This window comes from Halictus rubicundus, chromosome 8 (assembly GCF_050948215.1).
Source record: "Halictus rubicundus isolate RS-2024b chromosome 8, iyHalRubi1_principal, whole genome shotgun sequence".
In the NCBI taxonomy this organism is placed as follows: Eukaryota; Metazoa; Arthropoda; class Insecta; order Hymenoptera; family Halictidae; genus Halictus; species Halictus rubicundus.
Window position 1 is genome coordinate 16,630,572 of NC_135156.1, and position 11,161 is coordinate 16,641,732.

At 42.2% G+C, this 11,161-nt stretch overlaps 1 protein-coding gene across 1 annotated transcript in view; it reads left to right on the forward strand.

The window, feature by feature from the left end:
• Nucleotides 1-10,226, forward strand: part of Ac3 (adenylate cyclase 3) — a 35,307-nt gene extending 25,081 nt beyond the window's left edge. Inside the window, exons 5-9 of the mRNA XM_076791542.1 lie at nt 412-740; nt 1,125-1,460; nt 4,051-4,356; nt 6,135-6,470; nt 7,208-10,226. Coding sequence (XP_076647657.1) covers nt 412-740; nt 1,125-1,460; nt 4,051-4,356; nt 6,135-6,470; nt 7,208-7,390 — 1,490 coding nt within the window. The 3' untranslated portion in view covers nt 7,391-10,226. The remainder of the gene's footprint in view (nt 1-411; nt 741-1,124; nt 1,461-4,050; nt 4,357-6,134; nt 6,471-7,207) is intronic.
• The last annotated feature ends 935 nt before the right edge of the window (nt 10,227-11,161 follow it).

An 11,161-nucleotide genomic window follows, 5' to 3' on the forward strand; every position in this document is an offset into this window, starting at 1 on the left:
TGCTTCGGAGTCAGAGTGCAAAGGGTTGAGAAAGATTAAGTCTTTGATAAAAAACATTTCTTCTCGAGAACTGTACTATTTACAATTTGCTAGGTAGCTATACCATTCGCCAGGAACAGTGAAGATCCTCCCGTCTTATTCACCTGTCAGACCACCTGTCTTACTTTCCATGAACGAATTTCGCGAACTCCGATAATGGGAAAATATAAATTGACCGTGATAGGTTTCGGCGTGTTAATACACGACGCAGAGCCGAGTCCCGACATGTCACCTAAATGAACAGTCGGAAGCGTTTATGTCTTTCGGGCAGAGTTGGTACACGTTAGGATCGAATTGTCCCGAACGTCAACGCGGATCGCCGACGTCTTCGCGGCTGACAGGTTTAATTAACGAAGATAATTGGGTTCGTAGGAGGAGTAGCGGACCTGAAGGGGCACGCGTATTGGCTGACGTTGAGGTTCAAGGACACGAAAGTGGAGTCCGCGTTCCACCACGCCGAAGAAGCGTTCTCGCCGTTGTCCCTTATCGGTGGCCCATTGGCGATGATCTGCGCCGCCCCTGTTTGGAGGTTTCAACCCTGGGGACCCTTCACGTGGGGCGGATTGGGGGTGGTCGTGCTCTTCGGGGTCGTGTTGGCGGGTGCCACCTGTTTAGGCGGCGCTGTCAAGGCTATGTGGCTGAGAACGTCCCTGGCCTTGCTGATGACGTTCTCTCTCGGGGTGTTCTTGCTTTTGGACATGGTGAGCGGTCCAATTACCATCTCCGATAACACTGAACCTTGCTTTGACTCCTGGACCGTATTCCCCGAGACATTAATCGATATACTGATTGGACCGGTTCGTGCTACCCTGATGAACCAAATTTTTGTATATAGAAATTAGTAGCGAAAGAAAATTCGAATTTTCAAGATATTGTTCAACCGAACAGTGACATTTAAAATCTGTGGTGGCAGATCTGTTCCTCATCAATATATACACAACTTCTCCGTGTATATCATTACTCTAACTGTTAATAGTTTCCAAGATATTCGATGAAATCTGTTTTTGACTTCGAGGGTTGTTTCTCACCCCGGTTCCGAACTAAAGGGGATTGACCGAGCAACTCCCTAATTTCCCTAATTTCAGAGCAACTGCGTGGTGATCCAGGAGCCAATCCCCGTGCTGAACGCGTCGGTGACCCCCTCGCCAAGGTGTCCGTACCCATCCTATTATTCCTACATCGGTGTTCTCACCTTGGTGGCGATCTCGATGCCGACCTACATCTGTTACCTCGGCAAGGCGACGCTGATGTATGGCATCGCAGGCGTCCAGTGCGTCATCAACCTCCAAATGCTCGGACCGCGGCTCGACTGGGAGGATCATGCTTCTTCACCCCTCGACCCCACAGCTTACCCCTCGAAAAATAGCCTATCGACGACCCTGCTCATCGCGGCTACTGCTCTGGTCATCGTGGCGAGATACGTGAGTAATTAAGTCGTTCTATTCGCTGCCCAAATAAATTCTCGGTGCCTTGTTCAGTGACGTTTAACCCTTAGCACTCGAACGGAGACTTTTTACATTAACGTTTACATTACGATTTTTTACATTATTAAATTTTGGTGTATTTAATAAATTACTAAACATTTCAGTATTGCACGAATAAGTTGCGCCATTTTCGTATGTATAACACGAAAAAAAAATATATAGAAGGGTAATTTTCTGGGTTGGAAGAAATGTTTTATTTTGGAGTTAAAATAGCTTCAAAGGGTTAACTTTCATTCCGTGAATTGAAGTATACCAGATTATGTTTCGAAGTGTTCCCAGTTGTTAATTTATATATGATATAATATATCTATTGATATTAACGACAAATGTTGATTAACACTAGATTTACGGGACCCGTCAAAATGACGGATTCTAATATTTTTAATTTACGAATATTGAGATTGTAAAGATGCATCCATGAGGAATTATTTAAGAAATTGATTTAACAAAAGATGCCGACAAATTTTGATAGATACAATCATGTTATTTTTGTAAAGTATTGTAAAGTAGTCATTTTTAGTGCTCCGTAAACCTAGTGTTAATATCAATCTATTCTTGCGAAGCAGTAGAAGCGATTCATAGAAAAATTGCAATTTGAGGAAAAACCGATCGAGGAGATTAAGTTAAAATTAAACTTTGAACGATTGACGGATCATGAAAGAGAAAGTAAAATCGATACGCACAATTTACAATATAGTATCGTTTTACGCCGCTGCACCGGCTGTGATTGAACAACAAAATGTCGGCCTACGATGTCACAATGTAAACTTTTTAATTGAACGACTAAATGCCCCAACTAAAAGTTGCCTACTGTAAACGCGACTAAACTCCGAGGAAAAAAAAAAAAAGAAAAAATGGTACCGAACAAATCGATGTTTCGTTCGTTTACAAAGGAGTAAAGATACGAAGTAAGAGCCACGAACGAATTTGTTATCGATTGTCGAACGGTTCCGAAAAGTGGTTCCGCCGCGGTGCTTCGGCTCCCAATTAAGAACCGAGTACGTAGAACGTACAAAAGCAGTTGGAGGTTTCAATAAAAAATAAAAAAGAAAAAAGAATCGCGTGGGGGTTGTCGGAAGAATATCCAGGTCCCGGTCCGCGTCGAGAAATGAATAATCGATCTTCGGAGCACGCGGAGCCCGTCCGACAAATTCATCAGAGTCGAGGACGTGCTCGTCCCGAGGCTCGAGTGTCCATTCTTCATCCCCCGGAACGCTTCAACCCTGTCCGTCAACATTTTATTCATCGAGGGGGTAGTATACACCCTCCACCTTCGCTTCCGCGATTCAAATCGAGGAATCGCCTTGTCAGATCGAACGTAATCGCCGGAACCTCGTCCGCGGATCGAACAGAACCGTCGGTTGCAACCCCTTGGAAAAAAAACCACCCCTGACTCGTGGCTTTCATTGTTCCCCGCGATTTTTTTTTCCCTGTAACTATGCGCAATTGTTCGGTGAACCAGCCCGGGGAAAACTTTGATTGCCGGCTGCACTTTCAAGGGGGAGAAAACACCCTTTTCGGAAAAGTCACCCCGTATTCGCCGACGGAGTATAATGTCGAAAAAACATTTACACGAATTTTCTGCCCTTTCAGAAGGTCAGTGTGTCCGTGGAAAAAGGAGATTTCGAGAAGACGGTCATTCAAAAATAATCTTTTTCAAAAAAAGACGTCTAGCTTCAAAAAAAGGGAGGGGGAGGCTACCCTTATAAATGCAATAAAATTAATTGAAATAGTTTCTGGAGATCCTCGAAGTACCATCTCAGCGATGTTTCTTTTCACACTTGGATGGCAGGACCCGGGTCCGTTTTGACCCAGTGGTTCAAGGGCATCCTCCTTCCGAGTGTTAAGGGGGCCGGCAGGCATTTGGCCTTGACTGTCACGTTATGTTACGCTGTGCCTTTTTTTCTAGACATTTTACGTCTTAAATAAGTAAGTAATCAATTAAAAATGCATATCACCGTGTTTGTACATGTCTTTGCTACGTCTGTATAGAAACTTTTTTTCGATACGAACACTAAATCTCTCGAAATTAAGAGAATCTCTCAGCGGCAGCCATCTTGTGACGTCATTCTTGCTTCAGAATTCGAATTTTCTGAATAATATTACAAATTACTCTAGGATGAGGTAGAAATTCGCAATTTGGGCTCCATACAGACGTAGATTGGACTTTTAGGAAACACAATTGACCACTTCTAAGCTGCTGATTGCAATATTGAAGCGGCAGTTTGTCTCGATTTTGACCCTTGCATACGTGTATGGATTTCAAACCATGCCGGCCCCCTTAAGGATCTTTTACCTTGAATAGTGGTCAGATAAAAAATCGTTCTCGCAGTCTCTGTTGTATCGAAGATGAGTCCCTGAAGGGGAGAGATAGGTATACAGACACGGGTGGCTAAAAAAACCCTTGTTGCGTGGTCAGGAGGGACATCGGACGTCGAAAGGTTAACAGGGGGGTTGGTGGTTTATCCATCCCGGTGTGGTGTGGTTGTTCCGATGACTGGAAGATGACTCGATCGATCGGTTGCAGGCGGAGAAAGCTCGGAGGATGCTGTACCTCCGTGGCCGTGAGGTGGTCGAGCAACGGGAAAGGGTGGCGGACATGAAGCGTAGAAATGGCGCCCTGATATACAACATACTTCCGCCCCACGTGGCCGCCTATTTCCTCAGCAGAGCGAGACACCACGACGACCTATACAGCCAGAGTTACTCGGAGGTGGGCGTGCTGTTCGCCAGCATGCCGAACTTCGCAGACTTCTACAGCGAGGAGAGCATCAACAACCAGGGCCTCGAGTGCCTCAGGTTCCTCAACGAGGTCATCTCCGACTTTGACGCGGTGAGCGCACCCCTCGTTCCAACCCCCGACCACCCTTAACCCTTCAATTTCACCCCCGTATTTATTCAGTCGATATTTCTACCAGAGTTCAAATTACCGGTGAAATGTTTTGTCATCGTTCAGAATTTTATAGAACAGAAAGAAAATTTATATTTACAATCAGTCCCATATGCAGGGTGAGTCACCTAACGTTTGCACCTCAAATATCTTTGTTGTTTCTAAAGATACGTAAAATATGGTAAGTTGACCAATTTATGGTAGGTTGACAAATTTTGTTTTTATGTCATTTTTTTCGAGATATCAAGATCACCTTGACTTTCTTAAACGGAACCACCCTTTTTTAAACACCTACGATGATAGTCCCTTTCATTAGGAATGCAGAGGCTATATTATTCCAAGGTCATTCAAGGTCACAGACAGAGAAAACGTATATTCGTACGCTCTTAAAAATCGCATAACTTTGTCAATATTTGTCTATAGTTTTATTTTTCTTTATTTGATTCCCCTAGAGGTTACAAATCCTTACATCACCTCCTCCTTCCGTCGCCGCTTTTCTATTTTCACTTAAACCTAACTTAACACTGACTTAAACGTAAACTTAACCTAAACATAATTCTATATAGAGAGAGAGTATATTTACAAACAATATTGGACACTACTTGAATTTTTTGGAGAAGTTAGAACAATTGGATCACTACATAACGTGAGAAAAATGTTTGATTAAAATTGCAATCGGTCGAAGTTACAGAGAAAGTGCTAAAAGTTGTATTTTGCAACCTTTTTATGCGGGCTTATATTAAAAATTTAAAAAGTACGTTTTGTGCATCAATTATACATATTTTGAATATTTCATCTAAATCGGTCAACGTTGCACTGAGCTACAAACATTTAACGATGAAAACTTAAGGGCGAAAGTCGCAGAATTTTAGCCTTAGGGATTTTCGCCCTTATGTGATCATTTTCGAACATCTGCAGCTCATTGCCACGTTCACCGATTTTTATGCAATTCTCAGAACATGTATAATTCATACAGATCTACAAATCGTACTTTCTAAATTTTCGATGTAAGTCCACATAAAAAAATTGCAAAATACAACTTTCAGTATTTTCTCTGCACTTTCGACCAATAACGGAATTATTTGTGCAGGTTTTAAAATGAATTTTTACGTTGATATATTCATTGCACTAAACTTGATTAGAATCTGTAACATGCAAGAAAGTTGGAGGATTACTTATCATAGTATCATACATTTAATTTTTTTCAATTTTTACTTCATTAAATAACTTATTTCGATTTTATAGAATTTTTAGGATTTTATAGGATTTTATAGAATACTTATGGGAGTGACTGTATATCGACCGCAACGCAATCGAATTTTTTTGCGTTTTAACCCTTAAATGCATAGGTAAACTAAACATTAGGAACACGAATGCATACATGGGGTCCATTGAGGACCCCACTTACCTAATTCCTTGCTAACTTTGATTACAGCAACAATTTATTTCTGTAAACACATGAAACATAACCTAAATATTGACAGAAGCAAATGGCTGAACTCTCAGTTGACAAATGGCGCGGCTAAAAATGTTAACACAAAATCCAACACTGGGGTCCTTTGCGGACCCCACTCGTGCATTTAAGGGTTACAGGAAATTAGTAAAAATTCATCGCGAATCTGACTCGATATTGTCGGGAAGGGGGTTAATACAATTTTTAGGGTGGGGGGTGGGTTTCGTTCCGCCGGAATGAACGTGTTTGTTGTAATTGTAATGTGTAGATCCTCGACCAGAACAAGTTCAAAAGCATCATCAAGATAAAAACGATCGGCTCGACGTACATGGCAGCGTCCGGTATAATGGAGTCCGAGGACACCGAGGAATCGCCTAGATGGGGTCACCTGTCCACTTTGGTGGAGTTCGCTCTGGAGCTGAAGAAGGCTTTGTCCAGCATCAACGAGCAGAGCTTCAATCACTTTGTCCTGAAGATGGGCATCAATCACGGACCGGTCACCGCCGGGGTGATCGGTGCCAGGAAACCTCATTACGACATATGGGGGAACACTGTTAATGTCGCATCCAGAATGGAGAGCACTGGCAAGGTTGGCTGCATCCAGGTAACTACCTTAATCTACGTGCCACCTAATGCATATCGTCATCACGTTACCCTTCGCCAAGTATCCGACCGTATACGGTGACCATATTGTCTTGGAGAAAATAGAGAACGAACGAAGAATTACTTTATCGTAAAAACAATTTTTGTTTTCACCTTCTTTAACACTAGGTTTACGGACCACTAGAAATGACTATTTTACATTACTTTATAAAAATAACACGAATGTATCGATCAAAGTTTGTAGCCATTTTTTAAATAATATATATCCAAAGAAATGAATTTGTTGAATAATTGCTCATGGATGCATTTTTACAATCTCAATGTGTTCGCAATTTAAAAATATTAGAATCCGTCATTTTGACGGGTCCCGTAAATCTAGTGTTAATAAATCAGGTTTGTGTTTTAAAAGCTCATAAAACTGTATGCAGTTTCGTACGTTTCCGGTGACTGATATTCAATTCGATTTCGATTCGCAAAATAAAGGACAAAATGGCGATTTTAGAGAAAACACAAATCTAAAGGGCAGGCCAGTGAAACGAAGGACTGTCCCTCTTAAATAAAGAATTTTCCTCTTAAACAAATGACAGTCCTCTTAAATGAAGGACGTAAGGTCACCGCACCCATAGGTCAAAGGGCTGCCATCGATAAATTCTAACGACAAAGTATCGAAGGATCACTCTCTAGAGGGTAACATTTTCCACTCGTTTCGATGTTATAACGATGTAATTTCGATGTTAGGTGACAGACGAGACCAGGAGGATCCTCGAGCCCTTCGGCTTCGGGTTCGAGCAACGTGGTCTGGTGTTCGTGAAGGGCAAGGGCCAGCTGCTGACACACTACCTTGTATCGAAGGACGGCGTGTCCTTGAACCTGGACAGCGACCTGCCGGTCGAACCGACTCACCCGATCATCTACCAGTAGATTACAACTCGAAGGCTCTAAGAAAAACGTCAACGCAAATCTCTTCCTCGTTCACGAAGTGATACCTAACCAGTGTCGCGACGAAAGGTTCTCGCCGTTCCAGGCGAGCCCGGCAAACGGACTATGGCACGCACAAGGTCACCAGTCTCGGATCAGCGATTAGGATGCCGGCAGATCCCGGAAGACAGCATCGGTCAACGACGCGAGGACGAAGGAGAACCTGTCGGCTGAAAATCGAAGCAGGATTTGATCGGGAAAAATTCTTTCCGGCCGAAGGAACGTGGCGGATCGATTCTCGTTGAAAGTAGAAGGGGATCCACGGTGATCTATATTTAGATCTACCCGTAGACATCCCGGGAAGAGTTGATCGGGCGGGATCGCGTTCTCCCACGAGAGATCGTTCGAATTCGACTCGAGGTTCAATACAGTTCCTTTTTCCGGTTCGAATATTGCTCGGCGAGCACCAGGCGAGATTATGGCAAGAGTTCAGAGACAAGATGGACGTCGCCGTCGGCCGCCGACGCGACGAAAAGAGATTCTCGATTCGAAAAGCGATGATCGAACGTGATCGAAGCGAAACCGTGTTCAACGGAGACGAAGTACAGGGTACAAATTGAGGATTAAGTAGGCTTAGGGATCGATCGAACGAGAACCCCCAGATCTGGGGGTTCTCTCGATCCTTGGGGGGGGGCCGAGAGCGATCGGCGTGGGAAACGTTGAAGTTCGAATAATAATTGAACTAATTTACTAATTTTATCGGCGGCGCCCGGGCGTCCCGCGTTGATATTAAACTAGGATTAGGTCTTTAAAAGTGTCCTATTTTACATAGAACAGGGAAGGAACATGGCCGCCGACGACGGCGCCTCTCGCGGAATTCGCGGCAGATTCTGAACGGGAATCAGCGAAACGCTGTCGATTTCCGCGTGGTCGGAAACGCGAATTGTCGTGATCGATGGATCGTTCGGCTGTCTGGGAGCGATTAAGTGTTCGAGGACGCATTTTTGTGACTTGCCAGTTTCGGCCTCTTTTTGAAATATTTAAGAAGGGCTAGTTGGAGATTTTGTCGAGGACAGTGCTCAAAGATTTTGGAATTGATTGTAGAAGGATGCAAACTTGTTGCTCTAAATGAAGCTGCAAAATAAATTACACGAAAATTACAATTACTACACCGAGGATTTTATGCGTCTATAACGAAAAATTAACAAGTCCAATGGAAAACAGGAGAAGCATTCGAAGAATGTAACTGTACTGTTGTATTATTTCCAACTTGTGACAGTAACGATTAAAAAGTGAAATAAACGTGTACGTTCTGCAATTTGAAATGAACGCAGATAATTGTTTTGCATAAAAATCCTCGGTCGAACAATTACAATCGCAGAGAAAGTACGATTTCCATTAAAAGAGAATCTCGGAATTCGTTGCTTTTGATATGTTAAATTGCAATTTCGTTAGTAATGGAAATTCTTGCGAAATATTTGACGAGGGTGTTCTGAGGATTTTATGTGTCTGTAACAAAAATTAACAAGTCCAATGCAAAACAGGAAAAGCATTCGAAGAATGTAACTGTACTATTGTATTATTTCCAACTTGTTACAGTAACGATTAAGAAATGAAATAAACGTGTACGTTCTGCAGTTTGAAATGAACGCAGACAATTGTTTTGCATAAAAATCCTCGGTCGAACAATTACAATCGCAGAGAAAGTACGATTTCCATTAAAAGAGAATCTCGGAATTCGTTGCTTTTGATATGTTAAATTGCAATTTCGTTAGTAATGGAAATTCTTGCGAAATATTTTACGAGGATGTTCTGAGGATTTTATGTGTCTGTAACAAAAATTAACAAGTCCAATGCAAAACAGGAAAAGCATTCGAAGAATGTAACTGTACTGTTGTATTATTTCCAACTTGTGACAGTAACGATTAAGAAATGAAATAAACGTGTACGTTCTGCAATTTGAAATGAATGTAGATAATTGTTTTGTATAAAAATCCTCGGTCGAACAATTACAATCGCAGAGAAGGTACGATTTCCATGAAAAGAGAATCTCGGAGTTCATTGCTTTTGATATGTTAAATTGCAATTTCGTTAGTAATGGAAATTCTTGCGAAATATTTTTCGAGGATGTTCTGAGAAAAAGTATTGAAGTCCGAACGACCTGATCGTTTAAAAATCAAATTTGGAAGCTTGAAAAGTGGGTAATTCTGTAAAAATTGTAGGACGAGAGGCCGGAGGTTGCGAGTCGAATAGAAATCGATCACAGGCAATTCCCTAGGATCTCAATGATTAAGAAAGTGTCTAGGACGTAATCGTTGTGGTAGGCCGCTGATCGTCACTCTATTTTTCTAGATCCGACGAGCACGCTCTAAATTAACCCTCTTAATACCGTCGTCCGAAAGATCGACGATCGAGACAACGGAAACGGATTTTCTAGGAAAATCGGAGAACGTGGATCGCAGAGGTGATTAAGAGGGTTGATCGGCGCGGTCAGTTAGTGGTAGGGCTTTTTTCCTAACGTGGCTCGCGGAGGATCGTTAATGTCTCTCTGAAATCGGTATTTTTCCTCGATCAATCGGTGCCCGTCGACTGTACGCTTTCCTACGATCCGATACCAAAAGGAAACTCGCAGGAGAAGCTAATGCGAACTGTGCGTGTACCATAATACTCGAACTAAACTAAACTAAACTAAACTAAACGCGTTCCGGTGGGTGGACTCACACTGTCAGAATTTCGAAAATTTCATTTCTCTCCAAACGATCTCGCCGTTCTTGGCGATCGAATCACTCGAACTTCTCCGGGATCCGCTCGGCGTCGCTTCACTGCTCGTTTTTCAAAATTCGGACTCTCCAGAAACAATCAGAATTTCTAAAAACTGGAATTCAAATCGGACATTGCATCTGTTTCATTTTTAGTTCGCCATTTTTCATTTCGTCATCGAAATTAACTTAACATTTCTCTCTCGTTTCCCTCTGTCATTTCTATTTCCATTTTCTAACAGTAACTACATCGATATAAATTATATTGTATTGAATATTTCAGTTAACTTTTACCATGAATGCATCAAATCCGCAGTCTGCCGATCACAACAACCATTACGTTAATACTTTTGTCCTGTAAGTTTCGAACTTGAACTCCCTTTGTCTAAGAAAATATTTATAAGATTACTTTTTTTTAATGTCGTTTATTTTTCTGATTATGGGGTTTGCACGAAGACGAGCAGTATGGCGACTACGATTGGGTCCAGCGCGATCGCGCGTGTATTTATTATATTAGCCGGGGTTTCACGGTGTAATTATTGTAATAATCGAATCTCGGGTCACGGTTGTTGTAACGTGAATCACAGATCGGTGTATCGTAGGTACTATGAAAGTAAGGATCGTCGTGATGCATTGTGGATCCAGCGTTCCGTGACGAAACGCGACGGTACGGGGAGGGGGGAGACATCGAAACACTATGGACACATGGTTCCATGGTAATACTTCGAACATTTTTTTTTTTTTTTGAATGCCTGACTGATGGAAATGTGTGAGAAAAGTTTGGAAAATCTCGAGGAGCGAGAGTGGGGAGACGGAATTGTACAGGGTGGTCCATGATTTTTTACAAGAATGATCCAGAATTATAAATTGAAATCGATTTCGATTCTGTTCGATGCAGTTTCTTTAGCATTTTCGGATAAGTAGATTACAATGGACCGCTCTGTACATCGAAGCGTGTGTTCAGAGAGTGCAATCACAAATTTGTTTAACGATCTCACGCTGTCAGGATAGTGCT